The 18,815-nt window shown below is 41.1% G+C and overlaps 1 protein-coding gene across 1 annotated transcript in view; it reads left to right on the forward strand.

Moving 5' to 3' along the window:
* The window catches only part of LOC129714814 (periplakin-like), a 57,765-nt gene that overhangs the window by 15,689 nt on the left and 23,261 nt on the right, over positions 1-18,815 (forward strand). The window contains exons 9-15 of the mRNA XM_055664657.1: positions 340-372; positions 1,786-1,803; positions 1,895-1,963; positions 8,450-8,467; positions 8,713-8,748; positions 11,184-11,210; positions 13,908-13,943. Coding sequence (XP_055520632.1) covers positions 340-372; positions 1,786-1,803; positions 1,895-1,963; positions 8,450-8,467; positions 8,713-8,748; positions 11,184-11,210; positions 13,908-13,943 — 237 coding nt within the window. The remainder of the gene's footprint in view (positions 1-339; positions 373-1,785; positions 1,804-1,894; positions 1,964-8,449; positions 8,468-8,712; positions 8,749-11,183; positions 11,211-13,907; positions 13,944-18,815) is intronic.

Consider the following 18,815-nt stretch of genomic DNA (forward strand, 5'->3'; position numbering starts at 1 on the left):
ACACACACACACACACACACACACACACACACACACTACTGCACATTCCTGATGTAGTCCATTCCGGATCTTCATCCCTACTGCCGTCCATAAGCCTGCGTGTCGGACGCTCTTTCCCTCTTAGATGAACTGTCTGCCATGGAGACGAAAGCACATGGTGGTCCCTCTTTAGAATTACCAATAAAATACTACGGCTTCTAATCTGTTTGTGTGAGTCTGATCATTTCAACACCATGCTACAAATAGCTGTGGTTATTGAGGATTTAAAGAAGTATACTTCAAAAATCTACTTAATACAAGCGGAATAATCTGATATTGTGTTATATTTTGTTTCATAAGAGATTGAAATTCTCAAGTTAAAGGTGTCAAACGGTAAGACAATGATTAAGTCTACTATATTACAACTGCGCGGTTGTCTCACTTCTGCATTCCACCAGAATAATTGTTTTGCGTAAATTGCTTTATGGTGGGATTCCATTGTCTCCTGTGGCTGACGTAATTAATAATTGGTATTTATTGCTATTGTTCCTTGGTCCCTCTGAACGTAAACGTTAATTTCCTTATGTAGGGTCTGCTTAATTTTCTTAGCTGAATGTGCCTTAATTGCTTAAATTGCCTTAATTTTCAACAATCCTTTAAAGATGAATGAAAATCATCGTTTTTATTTCACATTGCGTTGGTATTAGACACATTTGCTGTGCATTATTTAATTACAAAGGACATAAGGCAGGGAAATTAATTGCAGCCCATTTATGTCATTCGTGTTCTTATCTATATTAAATTCGTTACTTTGGCTTTAATAGCAACATGTCCAATGAAAGAACTAAAGAGTCATCAGTGTGTTAGGTAGAATTAGGACATTGAAACCACTGCGATTCAATCATGTTCTAATAATGCTAGAATATTTTTTTATCGTGAAGTTAGAAGATATATTTCCTTGAACGATATTTGTTTTTAAATATCTCTGTATGGGACTGAATAGAAGAAATGCAACGGGATGTTTGCATGAATAAACGGAGAATTACACGCATTGTCATTATTAATATTTATAAGATTACGATTACTTTGCAAGCAGTTTTACTATAATACTGCGCCCTTTCGAGGAAGACGAATAAAACATGCCTCAGATTGATTCTTCCTCCTAATGTCTGATGACATTTCTTCAGATTTTCCAAATTTCCTTTGACATTACGGTTTTAGCCAAAAGAGGCTTCTTCCGTTCCTTGAAGTCATTACATTTTTATTGATGATTGAAGCATCGGAGCTTACAAGATGTCACCCTAGCATAACGTTAAGGAGCCCACAAAATCAATTAACGCCTTCCAAGATGGGGCTGTCAAAACAAAGCCCCTCGAGCGGCTGCGTGATTGTGTGACATTTCAGTGTTGGCGTTTAAACTGAAATTTGAACGAAATTGATTTTGTAAATGATGACATTGACTAATGTTGCTCAAGTAATATTTCAGATCACAATGCAAGATACAATTGGAGAGGTGTAAAGGCAGTGATTTGGATACGGATAATATGGATTTGTTTTGAGCAATACAAATAGACCAATGTTGTTTACAAGTGAATCTACTCCCCTCATGAAAGAATATAGTTTAATTCAATATGCGTAATAGGTTCGAATTTCATTGTTCTTTAATGGTTGGAAAGTCTATATTTCCTGTTATCATTATTACATCGCAACTGGAAAACGAAACTGCTATTTTGTAGATATAACTAGTTGCAGTCTGCTAAATTCTAGGTTGTATTTTATCGTTTAACATTTACATATTCTTCGCAGAAGGCAGAAGCGACACAGGTAAGATACCAGCATGTATTTATCAAGGCTACACATGAACGGATCATAGAGTGAAGCACTCCATTGATTTGTTGACACTTTTTATTGAAAGGACGCGAAGGAACCATCAGAGTATTGACACGGCCTCACCGATCAATGACACTGGAGAATCAGTTGATAAGTATGTGGTAACATAGCGCGTAGAAAAGCGCTACGAATTGTTGTTATACACGAGTAAAATATTTTGGTTCTTGCCGCCCTTTACCTGTGCGGTTCACATCAACGCTGGCAATTGCATGCACTCATATGCGGAAATCTGAAATGATATAAATTAAACTACTTTGTCTTTGATGTCGACAATGTTTGTAGCCTTTTGAATTTCCATCAAACTGATATCACGTTAATTGGTGTGGATTTAAGTTATAGAAGAAACACTCCCACCTTGATATCCCAAATATCGTAGGGTCATTTTCAAGTTGATTCAAGTAAGCGTAGTTGTTTTGCCTGGCACCCCTGCTTCGCTTTAAATTATCATAGCTGTGCATCCTGTTGTGTATTCCCTTCACTAATTTACACTTTAACGGCTTAATTTTACAATATTGAAATGATGACGCTTTGTTTGTTTAGATTTTGCAACGTACGCCACTCCGTTGTTTTTTTTTGTGAGATACAAATGACATCTTTTTCGTGGAAGCTAATTGGCCGCATTTATTCGCGTGTTCATTTCCCTTGTAAACTATTCTAATTAGCGCACCATCGTATTTCCCCGTTTATGTATGTTATCTGTATTTTTATGACAGCCATTGAACTTTACCAACGTGCGCATGAACGAGCAGCTCGGCTAAACGTGTCACTCTGGCATTCTGTGTTATTGAAACGCCGTATAAATGTGAAGCCTATGTCCAAAAGCATTATTTTATTTATTTAATATGGCTTGCAAAATGAGTTTAATTATGTTACGTCTACCAGAACAATCTACCCGTCCGGAGTTTTTTTCTGACATCAGTTTGCAAAACAAATGCGTGCCTTACGATATATACATGCAATATGTTTTAGATAGCATTAATTAACCAAATGTATTAAAAACACATTATTTCTCAAAAGGAATGTGATATTTGGTGAAGGTATGAGTACAGGCTAGTCATACCATTACCAACATTGGGATAACATTTTTGTTTTGCGTGTCATTTAGTGAAAGCATGTGCATCAAGTTAGTAGAAGGAAGTACAATAACAGAGTGCACAGCACAGTTTTGCAGCTACGGAGAATGTGCAGATAAAGAGGTAGAAGGATTGCAAGGAAATAGATCGTCAGATCTAAAACAAGATGCTGTCCATACGAGGGTTATTGAAGAGTTCCTTATTTGCGTGTCAGAAAATGTTATGGAATCTGGCAGAACGTAATTACAGTGAACTATGTACCTGTACTCAAATTCTCTCTGCTCTGGAACACTTTTAAGGTCCCTATCATCCACTGTGAATGTTCTGTCCATGTTTGACGTCTCGATACGCAACACTTCGCAATCAGTTGCATTAAAATCCATTATTCCCGTACTATTCCATCCACTTCTCATGCTGTTCAAGGGCCTGTTGTAAGAGTTGCTCACAAGCTTCTCTGAATACGCTACCACTCCTTGTTGCGTCATGACGCTGGTGTCTTCTGCGAACTTCTACATTCAATTAGACCTGAATATGGCCTGCGGCTACGAAGATAGTGATTGACGAATATAGAGGATGAAATGATGCCGCATGTCCTTGTGTATTGATTGGGAAATGTAGGAGCAAGACAACCGAGACAAGGAAACGGCATATGCAGTTTGCTTTGATTAGAATTACACATAGCGGTGCGGCGTATATGTTCTTGCTATCCAGAAGTTCCATTGGTTATTACAGGACCAGGGACGTTTTTTCTACATTGTATATATTTTCAGGTACTTAATTTTAATTTGCTTTGGACTATTATGACCGTTGCCTTCAAAGGAGCTGGGAGTGTTTGTTTAGACTATGGAGCTTTTAAAGATATCTAAGAAACTCTCTTTGAGCAACTGCTCAGCGTAATAGCTGTTGTCATGGCCGGGGTCTCTATCCAGGCTATTCGATGTCCGCTCTTTCAATCTGTGGAGCCAAATCTAATGCTTGCGACGATAAACATGTGCGGTATCGTCAATAAGTATTTCACCTCTGTATTTAACGGGGAGAAATATAGTAGGTCTAAGGAACTTGGAGGCAGTCAGTGGAAGTGCCTTAAGAGCAGGCAGTGGTATCATCGAAGAAGGACTGAAGGTACTATCGCGTATGAAGGTAAACAAATCTCCACGGTCTGAACAGATACCTGAATATAACCATATAACCATATAACAATTACAGCACGGAAACAGGCCATCTCGACCCTTCTAGTCCGTGCCGAACACATAATCTCCCCTAGTCCCATATACCTGCGCTCAGACCATATCCCTCCATTCCCTTCCCATCCATATAACTATCCAATTTATTTTTTAATTATAAAAATGAACCTGCCTCCACCACATTCACTGGAAGCTCATTCCACACAGCTACCACTCTCTGAGTAAAGAAGTTCCCCCTCATGTTACCCCTAAACTTCAGTCCCTTAATTCTCATGTCATGTCCCCTTGTTTGAATCTTCCCTACTCTCAGAGGGAAAAGCTTTTCCACGTCAACTCTGTCTATCCCTCTCATCATTTTAAAAACCTCTATCAAGTCCCCCCTTAACCTTCTGCGCTCCAAAGAATACAGCCCTAACTTGTTCAGTATCCGAGAGCATTGTGGAAAACTATAGAGACAATTGCGGATTCCCTGGTTTAAATTTACGAGTCGACCTTATAAACAGTAGAGGTGTCGGAATACTGGAGAGTGGCGAATTTTGTACCTCTTTTCAGGAAGGGCGAGGTAAAATGCTGGGACTATAGACCAGTCTGCTTAGCATCTGTAATTGGAAAGTTACTGGTGATTATTTTGAGGGCTAGGTTATGCAGGTTTTTGGATGGGCAAGGACTGATTTGGGATGGTCAGCATTGTATTGTGCGGGGAAGGTCATGTCTCACAAATCTGATTGAGTTTTTTGAAGATGTGTCCAATGAGTTCGATGAGGGCCGACCTCCATGTTGTATACATGGATTTCTGTAAGGCATGGTAGGTTGTTCTGAAAGGTTAGATCGCGTGTGACCCAGGGAGAGGTAGCTGAATGGATGGCAAAATTGCTTCATAGAAGGCAGAAAAGGGTGATGGTGGAAGGTTGCTTCTCGGACTGGAGGCCTGTGACTAGTGGGCCTCAGGGTTCGGTGCTGGAAATTTGGATGAGAACATACAGAGCAAGATTAGCAAGTTTGCTGTTGATACACGTATGGGGGGTTTGTAGATAGCGAAGGTGGTTGTGAAAAATTACAGCAGAATCTTGATCGATTGGACAAATGGGCTGAGGAAAGGTTGAAGGGATTTAATACAGATAAATGCGAGGTGGTGCATGTTGGACGTCGAAAAAGGCAAGACCTACGCAGTGCACGAGAGTTGTAGAGCAGAGTAAACTAGGAGTGCAGGCGCATGGTTCCTCGAATGTCGAGAAGCGCGTAGGAAAAGGTGGTCAAAAAGGCAATTGGCTCATTGGCCTTCATCAGTCAGAGTATTGAATATAGTATTTAGAAGGTCATCTTGCAGTTGCATGTTGCATGTTGCAGACCGCATTTAGATTAGTTTGTTCAGTTCTGGGAACTATGTTGTATGAAATATAATGTCATGCTTGAAAGGGTTCAGAGAAGATGCTCGAGAATGTTGCCAGGACTAAGTTGTTTGATCATTTGCAAAAGATTTAGCAGGCTGGGTCGCCATTCCATGGAGCGCAGGAAAATAAGGGGTGGTCTTAAAGAGATGTATACAATTACGAGAGGAATAGATCGGGCACATGCACATATTATGTTGCCCAGAGTGGGGGAATCGAAGACCATAGGGCATAGGTTCAGGATGAAGGGGCAACGATTTAATAGGATTCTGAGGGAACCTTTTCACATATAGTGCGGTGGGTGTATGGAACGACCTGCCTGAGGAGGTAGGTAAGGCAGGCACTGTTGCAAAGTTTAAGAAACATTTGGACAGGTTCATGGATAGGATGAGTTTGGAGGGAAATGGGCCCAACGCAGGCAGTTGGGACTCGTGTAGCTGAGACATGTTGGGCGGTGTGGGCAGGTTGGGCAGAAGGGCCTGTTTCCACAATGTCTCACTCAAGGACAATGCGACTTGATTCTATCCATCCTAACCCGGCGGGAGAAGTGATGTCATGGCACCTCCCGACATTCAGTTCAGTACGGTGAGGGATACGACTTAATTTGGTATTTTTTATAGCATGCAATCTTGCCACAATCAAGCCTTCTCCGCCAAATTAGGCAAGACCTCTCAATTTGTTCTCTATTGTGCCTTGACATCCCTTGCGACGTTGAAAACATTATATCTAGATTCATTGTGCTGGACAGGTCTATCTTTACTGAACGCCAGAGACATGACATTTCGCAGATGATCTCACGGTATTTGAATGGTTTCCAGATGGGGAACACATATAGTTACTTGTTTTCAATTGAGCGCGTACTCAGTAAGTCCATGGCGATAGAATCATATTAATTGTGGATTGCCGATGAGTCTTTGAATGTGGACCAACTCAAAGCAGTCACGTGGGAGCTCATCTGCTTCCTCACACCAACAATCTTCGGCATTATTCAATCTCGGAATAAATAAATGCATATAGTACTGATCGGGGGAAACACATTATCGACATATTATCTATTCTGCGACATATGCTAACTGATACAATTTTGGTAATTCAGTCATTCAAAAAAATAATGCTGCATGTTGACTATTGTTGGGGAGAGGCACGGGACACGTTAAAAATATAGGGATTTAATAACAATTGATATTTTATCTATGAAATAGCTATGTTGCATCACATCTGATTGTGGTTTCATACGGTATGTGACCCGCATAAACTGCCGTTGGTAAAGTGCGTCCATACTGTTGCAAGTACTTAATGTTGGATATGCAGTCAAGTTGGGAAGACAATGTGTGTACAATTAGTCATGAAAATCCCAACGAATTGATGAATTGCAGCTACCACATCTATTGGTACGCTCCAGCATTGAATTGCTCATGCACTACAGTACGATGCAAATATTTGATTTTATCACCGAATATAATCATTGACAGTACTCATAATCTGAAGGGCAGTGTGAATGCCGGAAATAAGGCGGTTAAGCATATCACCGTCTTTCCAGCATTCTGTTGTAGAAATTATTGATATTTGTGTTTTGTATTTACTTTTATACATGTAATTGCCGTTATTGTGTATGATCGTAGTTATGTGGCCATCGGAGTTGTATAAAATGTATATGTACTTCCAGAGCGTTACAGGTTTGACCGTTATCGATATAGGAGCATCGACGGCACACGTGAAATAATGTAAAATCCTGGAGCACAACTACCTTCGCATACAGCTCCTTACTACTCTGCAACAGAAAACACCCTCAGTTAATATCGAAACAGTTAAAACAAATATTGCAGAGAGAATTAGCAATAGATGCAAGCGATAAATCTTTTTTCGAATGATAAAGAAAGATACCGGGAGATGTAGAGACTGGGTTACAAAAGTACAAAGGAGTTGAGTAACTCTAGACAGACAGCATCTCTGGAGGCTAAGGTCGGGCGTCGTTTAAGGTCCCACGCCTCTTCAGACAGATCGAGCGGTGGTCAAAACAGAAAAAGGAGCGGAAGTAGAACAGAGTCTAGTAACTGTTAGTTGGGTACAGTTGAGGGGTGGGAGGAGGGTTGATTGACATTTTGAGAACAAAAAACAGAAATGTAAACAAGGAAAACGAGTGTCTAATAAGAAGATTGGATGAGTGAAGTGGAGCCAGAGGAAAATTTATAGGTGGGTGGAAATAGAGGGGAAGTTGGAGGAGAAATAAGGACACAATAATGGGAGTCATGAGATGCGCAGTATGTTGAGGCAGGGGGGGGGTGGGGGGGGGGGGGGGGGGGGGGGGGGGGGGGGGGGGGGGGGGGGGGGGGGGGGGGGGGGGGGGGGGGGGGGGGGGGGGGGGGGGGGGGGGGGGGGGGGGGGGGGACGACAGTGGCGTTAGGGGATGTTACCAAATATTGTCAAAATAACGTCAACATGAACTATACCATATATGTTCTTTGTCTTGAACTGTCAATGATGCTACAATGATTCGCAAATTGTTACATCAGAAATAATTAATGTGCAATCGAGCGAAATATTCTCCAATGTTATGTTACACGCCGACACTCCAACGTTCCTGCTCTCTTTTCTGTTCTACCCTGATGTGCACCCATCTCACCCACTAGCCACTCCTCTATCTTAATATACTAATTATGAAAATCCTCGTCAATATTTGACGCCCGGCACGATTTCAGCTCTAAATAAACATGAACACATGTTTTCGCTACACCACTAAGGTGTTCGTTTCCCAAAGCAAAATCGATGCATTTGCCGACTATCTTTGCTGTCTAATTGACTCCTATCAGCAAAATCTTTCCCGGCGAGATACCATATTTTTCTCAGCGTGTTTAGAATGGTCATATTATACAGACATACATATGAAATAATCATTAGATATTTGAACAATATGGATACATGTGCTTTATTACAGGCAGAGCTGGCAGTGAAGGTAAATTATCAGCATTACCCCAGTGGATATCCACCAATGTTGCTTGAATTACTAGATTCGCATGTCGATAAATAATTACATTGATAAATGGCTGGAGAAACAATTCTGTTGACATATGAATACAGTTTTACTGTTGATGTATTAAGGCCGTACTTTATATACTGAGTCTGTGTATCCGTGTTAATTTTACATTGGTACTTGCCACATGTTGCCTTTAACGTGCATTATTTTATGCTAACTTTTAGAAATACGGGATTTGAAACTCGAACTGCAAAAAACTAGTAAGGAATTATTTGAAACTTCGCAGCAACTTTAAATTTGAAATGTAAATCGCTAGATATGTATTACTTCGTTTGCAAGACTTCATGGTTAAGAGTACCCACAGTTTAACATCGTGCTATATATAATGTGGTACGCGGACGAGGCGCCGACGGACGAAGAGCCGAAGCAAAGAAGTGGAAGCGAAATAACTGAATGGAAAAGAAGCCGAAACGCCAAATAACCGAATTTACACGAGGTCGAAACGCCAACTAAACGAAGGCGTGGGACGCTTAAATGCAGCGATGTGATGGACGAGGCGGTCTTGACCAATCGCTGAAAAGTCCCGCCCCCCGGGAACGCCATGTCCGCTATTTGATTTTCTATTGAGGGACATTCGATTCGCCGCCTTGTAGGCGACGCCGCCTTTCGGGTATGTGGCGTTTCGGCCGAACGGACATTCGGCGAGCTTGCTTTTAGGCGACGAAGCCTTTCGGTTAGTTGGCTTTTATGCGTCCTGCCCTTTCGTTTAGTTTGCATTTAGGCGTCCCGCCCTTTCGGTTAGTTGGCGTTTCGGCTTCGTTTCTATTCGGTTATATGGCGTTTCGGCTTCGATCCATTCGGTTACTTGGCTTCCACTTCTTTGCTTCGGCTTCCCGTCCGTCGGCGCCATGTCCGCACACGATATAATATTCCCATGGATTGACTACTCCTCATATTACCGTCCGGCATTAATTTCCACTGATACAACGGTGTAAACAAGTGTGTTTAATGATTATTACAATTATTGATATCGTTACCCATGTATATTCTGATTTGGACGTTTACCTTTCTATAAACAATCACATGCTCTGTATTTTCAGTGCACGCTCACCTCGCCCATGAGCTATGTATGGAAGCACTGCAGATGCTGGTTTACACCGAAGATAGTCACCCATTAATTATCAGACTGGAAGACGGTCCCATTCATTCTGTCGAGTTTGGCGTGAAATAAATAATGTATAACCGGTCACCAGGAGGAACGGCGAATTGTGTTGATTAATTGTTACAGTATTCATTTATAGTTTCAGTAAATGTAGGCCGAACAACGTTCCCAAACATATAGTTCAAGAATGGTACGTAATTTTCTTTGACCCACAGTGGTCAGCGGCCATCTTCCTAAACCTAAAACAGGAGAAGCGGTAATAGGTCTCATGAACTAATAGAAATCAAGGGCACTTCGATGCAATCAATGTATTTGCACCCTAGATCATCGAATAGCACAGCACATGCACAGGCCATTGGACCCACAATGTCCGGGTCGAAAATAACGCTATCCTAAACTAATTCATTCTATCTGCATGGAACCAATGTCACTTAATTCCCTGCAAACAAACGTGTCTTCTTTCATAGAACCAGCTTCGTACTTGGAATGTGTTTCTCTGGCGAATGTCTTTCTCATGCAGATAAGCACCATAAATAAAAGTGTTAAAACAAGTAGAATACACATCCCCACATTTGCTTTGAATTACTTGTTTTGGGTCCGCGAGAAAACTGGCTTAACGCAAAAAAACGCAAAAAAACGCAAAGAAACAAAAACGGTTCATCTCTTCGTTTGATTTGTAGCCTTATAAATTCGTTGATATATGCTAAGGCAGTGGTTCCCAACGTGGGGCGTACGCCCCACAGGGGGGCAATTTGATTTTTAAGGGGGGCAATTGAGCGCAACTGAGGAGGTCTGGGTCCAAATTGTCCATTTTTATTTTTTTGGATTTCCTATCAGGTAAACGTATGTAGTTTATGTTTCAGATGTTATTTTGAGTAAATATTTTTTTTGGGTAAAAAAGGTCTTTATTGTGCTGTTATTTCATAATCACCGCGCCATCGCTCTTCATGCACGTCGCACGAAGAGCGCGAGGTCATGGGAGAACCGTATTTATTGAATTGGATTTAGAAATACGATTCAACGTGCTTTTGCTAAGTTACCCTTATAATATCTATTTCCTCCGTTTTCTCTCAAGGGAAAGCAATGGGGGGCATCAGGATTTTAGAGGTGATTAGGTGGGGCATGGCCAAAAAAAGGTTGGGAACCACTGTGATAAGGTGTTCGCACATAACCTAATATACATATATATATATATACATATATATACACGTACACACGTATACACGCACACACACACACACACACACACACACACACACACACACACACACACACACACACACACACACACACACACACACACACACACACACACACACACACACACACACACACACACACACACACACACACACACACACACACACACACACACACACACACACACACACACACACACACACACAATTGAATATACACGTTTTCCTGACTGAATACAAATTCATCAATAAATCCAATTTATATATTTCTGTCCCCGGAAAAAAACAAATCCTGTAAGACAACCATAATTAAATTTAAAACATTTCACAACAGGAGACGAACTGAGACAAAAAGAGCGAGGTAATTATTTTTTTGACTGTTGTTTAGTTGGACACTTGCTTGCAAAAATGCTTGTATGTACCTAGCAGGTTTCTCCAGCAGAAGGCTGGGTCGAATAATCGCTCCAATCCACGAGGCTAAGCATCAGCCCTTCAAAACCAGAAGCAAATATCGAAGGTAAGCATATCCGTATGTCCTACTTTAGACAACTCTCCCAATGGAAACACCCCATGCATTTGACATTCAGAAATACTTCAAATATTCAAAACGTCTAAAGTTGCTCTCATCGCGATAACCTACCAAACAAAATATGTTTTAAAGAACGAATTTCACGATACAAGTTTTTTTTTATGAATCCGTTTATTTATTTTGGAAAACAGAGGAATTATGCAGTAAATTCATTCGCGCTTCGCATTCGCATCTCTTCGCAGTATGTCACGAGAACTGCAAACACTGCCGAAGTTTCAGGCTGAATGTTGAGATATGTAGGCTATTTATCTCATGTATTATTTACTTTCTATATCTGTAAGCAGTATAATTCTGAAGTATAATCAGGAAGCAGCCATTAAAAGATAATTTACATGTCTATAAATATATTATATCTATAGGTTTGAGGTGGAGGGGTAAATATTTAATAATAATCCGAAGGTTAACATTTTCACATGGTGGATGGATGGAACACGCTTTCAGGAAGGAGACAGCTGGGGCAGTGAGTATATCAACATTTAAGAAACAGTCAGACAGGTACATGGATAGGACAAGTTAGGAGTGATAGAGAGAGTACAGAGGAGATTTATTAGAATGTTGCCTGGGTTTCAACAACTAAGTTACAGAGATAGGTTGAATAAGTTAGGTCTTTATTCTCTGGAGCGCAGAAGGTTAAGGGGGGACTTGATAGAGGACTTTAAAATGATGAGAGGGATAGACAGAGTTGATGTGGACAAGCTTCTCCCTTTGAGAATAGGGAAGATTCAAACAAGAGGTCATGACTTCAGAATTAAGGGACAGAAGTTTAGGGGTAATATGAGGGGGAACATCTTTACTCAGAGAGTGGTAGCGGTGTGGAATGAGCTTCCAGTGGAAGTGGTGGAGGCAGGTTCATTGGCAACATTTAAAAATAAATTGGATAGGCATATGGATGAGAAGGGAATGGAGGGTTATGGTATGGGTGCAGGCAGGTGGGACTAAGGGGGGGAAAGTTGTTCGGCACGGACTTGTAGGGCCGAGATGGCCTGTTTCCGTGCTGTAATTATTATATGGTTATATGGTACGTAATGCAGGCACGTGAAATTACTGCAGCTGGGACATGTTGTGCGGTGTGGACAAGTTGGGTCAATAGCCTTTTTCCACACTTTATAAATCTATGCTCTCAAGACATTATTTTTTCTACGGAAAAGACGCAACATTATAGCCGTACCAACAATACCATGTTTGACTTCAACATTCACACCTGAAAGTACAGGAGAACATATTAAACAATATTCATATCTGATTATACAGGGCACGCTTAATAACCGTATAACATATGCACCTGACTGTATTTGGGTGAAAAGGGAACGCCTGGCCGATAGCGCGCATACATATTCAACATCAATAAAAGAGGCATCCTTCGTCCAAGTTGAAATAGGACTTGTAGATGTGAATTGATTTCAAATAATTGATTTCAAAATACTACTGTTGGTTTACAAAGCACTGAATGGTTTAGGGCCAAAATATATTTCTGATCTTCTGCTTAGCTACGGACCACCCAGACCTCTCAGATCGTCTGGGACAGGTCTGCCCTGTGTCCCCAGAGTCAGAACTAAACACGGAGAGGCAGCATTTAGTTTTTATGCACCACATATCTGGAACAAACTCCCAGAAACTGCAGGTCTGCTTCAACTCTCAGCTGTTTTAAATCCAGACTGAATACTTTTCTGTTTGCCGCTGCCTTTCAGTAAATAATACAATTTATTAATTACTTATACTGCACTGTAACTTCTATTCCTGGTTTTATTCAATTTTAAATATTTTATTTGATTGCTTTTAATTTAGTAATTATTTAAGTTGAATAATCTAATAATCGTTTTACATTTAAATGTAATTTCATATGTGTTTCTTTCCAATGCTTATCATGTTTTATGTAAAGCACTTTGAATTACCTTGTTGTTGAAAGGTGCTATACAAATAAACTTGCCTTGCCTTGCTTTGCCTTGCCTTACCAGACACAGATTGTGATTTAAATTCATCTTTAATCAGCACTGAGACTTTAACAGCATAAACTATGGCTAATTGTCAGTACATACTGGCTGCTCGAACTGAACAGCGCTGAAAGCACTTGTTAGTATACGTGTTACAGTGGGGTGGAGTTAGTGATGTTGGCTTGTGTGTGATTGGTTGACATGCATCACGAAAATCTACAGGACTCAAAGCAAGACATCGATAATTACACTCAGATGAGTCCTACAGACACCAACACTGTTGAGTTGATATGGCAGTTGAAAGGAGGAACCAATTTCATACAAATTTGCACGGGGCCAATTGCCCAATTAGGATACTATTTATTCTTGGAATTTTTATAAGGCCACGCCACCCACTCGCCCTGTAACTTTTATGTTAGTACGGCTACGCACCGAGTTGCAGTGGGTCTTTAACATCTGATGTCCATTAAATCATATGGAATTTGGGGTCAGAGAGTTTTTAAACACAATGTGGGGATTTTGTTTTCCTTCATTACAGAACTAGAAAAAGCAAACGAAAACACCAAAAGCGCAGGTGGATTTGCTGAATCGCATTCCGTGTAGCTAACCTTTAATTAAGATATACTTCGGTCGTTTTTAATAATTGGATAACGATGTAAATATTATCACACTGCGGCTTTATAAAACTATTGGAAAAGACTGGATACTGTACGTTCGTCTCATTGAGTTGCTCTAAAAATCTGTTCGTAATTGATTCCATCAGGGCAAAATTAATTGTCAGACTTTATTAAATTTAAAATAATTGATCAGTTATATTATTTTACATATTTCACGATACTGCTTTGCTTCATCTTTTGGGGAGTCTGCTGGAAGATCCGGGCTGATTAGATTAGCAAATGGAAGACAAATCAAGTGGAAAATACTTCAATGTTTGGAGGTCCATTGAAGACTGAAAAAGATGAGTTTATTATGTGGAACAAGGAAATGGCAGACGAGTTGTACTGGTATATTGAATCCGTATTTACCAAGGAGGACACAAAACATCTCCGTGATGTATAAGTGGCCAGAGGGTCTATGGTGACGGAGGAACTGAAGGAAGTGCACATTAGGCAATAAATAGTGTTGGGTTGACTGATGGCAGTGAAGACTGATAAATACCCAGGGCCTAATGGTCTGCGGCCCAGGACGTGGCGCTGGAAATAGTGGATGCATTGCTGACCATTTTCCAATGTCTATAGATTCAGGATCAGTTCCTGTGGGTTGGTGGGTAGCTACTGTTATCCCACTTTTTTAAGAAAGGAGGTCGAAAAAAAAACAGGGAATTATAGACCAGTTAGCCTGACAGGTGGGAGAGATGCTGGAGCCAATTATAAAATATGAAATAGCAGCATATTTGGATAGCAGTAGCCGGTTCGGACCGAGTAAGCATGGACATACGAAAGGGAAATCATGCTGGACTAATCTTCTGAAATATTTTTGAGGATGCAACTAGGAAAATGGACAAGGCCGAGCCAGTAGGTGTAGTGTACCTTGGCTTTCAGAAAGCATTTGATAAGGTCCAACACAGGAGATTAGTGGGCAAATTTAGAATACATGGTATTGGGGTAGGTTGCTGAAATGGATAGACAATTGGTTGGCAGACGGGAAACAAAGAGTTGGGATTTAAGGGTCCCTTTAATAATGGCAGGCAGTGACTACTGGGGTACCGCAAGGCTCGGTGCTGGGACCGCAGCTATTTACAATATATATTAATGATCTAGATGAAGGGATTAAAAGTAACACAGGCAAATTAGCAGATGTCACAAAGCTGGGTGGCAGTGTGAACTGTGAAGTGGATGCCTTGAGGATGCAGGTTGACTTGGACATGTTGGGTGAGAGGGAGATGCATGACAGCTGCAGTTCAATTTGGATAAATGTGAGGTTATCACCTTTGGTGGCGGAAACAGGAAGGGAGATTATTTTCTAAATGCTGTCAAGGTGCGAAAAGGTGAAGCACAACGGGTTTGGGGTTCGTGTTCATTAGCGACTGAAAGTAAGCATGCTGGTACAGCTTGGAGTGAAGAACGCGAATTACACGTTGCCCAGCATAACAAGAGGAGTTGAGCAAAGGAGCAAAGAGGTATTTCTGCAGTTATACAGGGCCCCAGTGAGACCAAGCCTTGAGTATTGTGTGCAGTTTTGGTCTCCAAATTTGAGGAAGGGCATGTTGATCTTGAAGGACTGCCGCTAGATTCACCGGGTTAATTCCCGGATGGCGGGTCTGTCATATGTTGATAGAATGGAGCGGCTGGGCATGTATACTCTGGAATTTTGAAGGGTGAGAGAGGATTGTATTGAAACTTATATGATTATTAAGGGTTTTGACTCGATAGAGGCAGCAAACATGTTTCCTATGTTGGGGGAGGGGCACAGTTTATGGATATGGGGAACGTCATTTTTTAAACGGAGCCGAGGAAAAGCCTGCTCACGCTGGAGAGCTGTGATTATGTGGACTTATCTGCCTCAGAAGGCGGTGGAGACCGGTTCTCTGGATGCTTCATTAGAGAGTTAGATAGAGTACTTAAACATAGCGGAGTCAGGAAATAGGGAAGGCAGGAAGTGGGCGCTGAATGTGGATGATCAGCTATTATCACATTGAATGGCGGCGATGTCTATTCTCTCTCGCACCCTCACTTTCTCCATCTCCCAGTCTCCATCGATATCTCTAAATGTACCTTGCTCGTTCTTTGGAAGCGTGTGGCCTACTTCAATAACCATATAACCATACAACAATTACAGCACGGAAACAGGCCATCTCGACCCTTCTAGTCCGCGCCGAACACATATTCTCCCCTAGTCCCATATATCTGCGCTCAGACCATAACCTTCCATTCCCTTCCCGTCCATATAACTATCCAATTTATTTTTAAATGATAAAAACGAACCTGCCTCCACCACCTTCACTGGAAGCTCATTCCACACAGCCACCACTCTCTGAGTAAAGACGTTCCCCCTCATGTTACCCCTAAACCTCAGTCCCTTAATTCTCAAGTCATGTCCCCTTGTTTGAATCTTCCCTACTCTCAGTGGGAAAAGCTTTTCCACGTCAACTCTGTCTATCCCTCTCATCATTTTAAAAAACCTCTATCAAGTCCCCCCTTAATCTTCTGCGCTCCAAAGAATAAAGCCCTAACTTGTTCAACCTTTCTCTGTAAATTAGTTGCTGAAACCCAGGCAACATTCTAGTAAATCACCTCTGTACTCTCTCTATTTTGTTGACATCCTTCCTATTATTAGGCGACCAAAATTGTAAACCATACTCCAGAATTGGCCTCGCCAATGTCTTGTACAATTTTAACATTACATCACAACTTCTATACTCAATGCTCTGATTTATAAAGGCCAGCACACCAAAAGCTTTCTTTACCACCCTATCTACATGAGATTCCACTTTCAGGGAACTGTGCACAGTTATTCCCAGATCCCTCTGTTCACCTACAATCTTCAATTCCCTACCATTTACCATGTACGTCCTATTTTGATTTGTCCTGCCAAGATGTAGCACCTCACACTTATTAGCATTAAAATCCATCTGCCATCTTTCAGCCCACTCTTCCAAATGGCATAAATCTCTCTGTAGACTTTGAAACTCTACTTCATTACCCACAACCCCACCTATCTTAGTATCATCTGCATACTCACTAATCCAATTTACCCCACCATCATCCAGATCATTGATGTACATGACAAACAACAGTGGACCCAACACAGATCCCTGTGGTACCTCACTCGTCACTGGCCTCCAACCTGACAAACAACCATCCACCATTACTCTCTGGCATCTCCCATTCAGCCACTGTTGAATCCATCTTGCTACTCCACCATTGATACCCAACCATTGAACCTTCTTAACCAACCTTCCATGAGGAACCTTGTCAAAGGCCTTACTGAAGTCCATATACACAACATTCACTGCTTTACCCTCATCAATTTCCCGAGTAATATCTTCAAAAAATTCAAGAAGATTAGTCAAACATGACCTTCCAGGTACAAATCCATGTTGACTGTTCCTAATCAGACCCTGTTTATCCAGATGCTTATATATATTATCTCTAGGTATTCTTTCCATTAATTTTCCCACCACTGACGTCAAACTAACAGGTCTATAATTGCTAGGTTTACTCTTAGACCCCTTTTTAAACAATGGAACAACATGCGCAGTACACCAATCCCCCGGCACTATTCCCGTTTCTAATGACACTTGACATATTTCTACCATAGCCCCTGCTATTACTACACTAACGTCCCTCAATGTCCTAGGAAATATCCTGTCCGGACCTGGAGACTTATCCACTTTTATATTTCTCAAAAGTGTCAGTACTTCCTCTTCTTTGAATCTCATAGTTTCCATAGCTACTCTACTTGTTTCCCTTACCTCACATAATTCAATATCCTTCTCCTTGGTGAATACCGAAGAACAGAAACTGTTCAATATCTCCCCCATCTCTTTTGGCTCTGCAGATAGTTGTCCACTCTGACTCTCTAATAGACCAATTGTATCCCTCGTTATCCTTTTGCTATTAATATAGCGGTAGAAACCCTTCGGATTTACTTTTACCTTACTTGCCAAAGCAACCTCATATCTTCTTTTAGCATTTCTAATTTCTTTCTTAAGATTCTTTTTACATTCTTTATACTCCTCAAGCACCTCATTTACTCCATTCTGCGTATAATTATTGTAGATCTCCCTCTTTTTCCGAACCAAGTGTCCAATTTCCCTTGAAAACCATGGCTCTTTACAATGTTTACGATTTCCTTTCAACCGAACAGGGACATAAAGATTCTGTACTCTTAAAATTTCTCCTTTAAATGTATTCCATTTCTCTTCCACATCTTTCCCATAAAACAAAATGTCCCAATTTACTCCTTTTAAATCCTTTCGCATCTCCTCAAAGTTAGCCTTTCTCCAATCAAAAATCTCAACCCTAGGTCCAGTTCTGTCCCTCTCCATAATTCTATTGAAACTAATGGTATTGTGATCACTGGACCCGAACTGTTCCCCAACGCATACCTCTGCCACCTGACCCATCTCATTTCCTAACAGGAGGTCCAGCACCGCCCCTTCTCTAGTAGGTACTTCTATGTATTGCTGCAAAAAACTATCCTGCACACATTTTACAAACTCCAACCCATCCATCCCATTTACAGAATGTGTTTCCCAGTCTATGTGTGGAAAATTGAAATCTCCCACAATCACTACCTTGTGCTTACTACTAATATCTGCAATCTCCTTACATATTTGCTCTTCCAATTCTCGCTCCCCATTTGGCGGTCTATAATACACCCCTATACGTGTTGCTACCCCTTTCCCATTTCTCAGTTCCACCCAAATAGCCTCCCTAGACGAGCCCGCTAATCTATCCTGCCAAAGCACTGCTAATATCTTCCCCGATAAGCAATGCAACAC

The sequence above is a fragment of the Leucoraja erinacea genome, chromosome 42 (assembly GCF_028641065.1).
Source record: "Leucoraja erinacea ecotype New England chromosome 42, Leri_hhj_1, whole genome shotgun sequence".
Lineage (NCBI taxonomy): Eukaryota > Metazoa > Chordata > Chondrichthyes > Rajiformes > Rajidae > Leucoraja > Leucoraja erinaceus.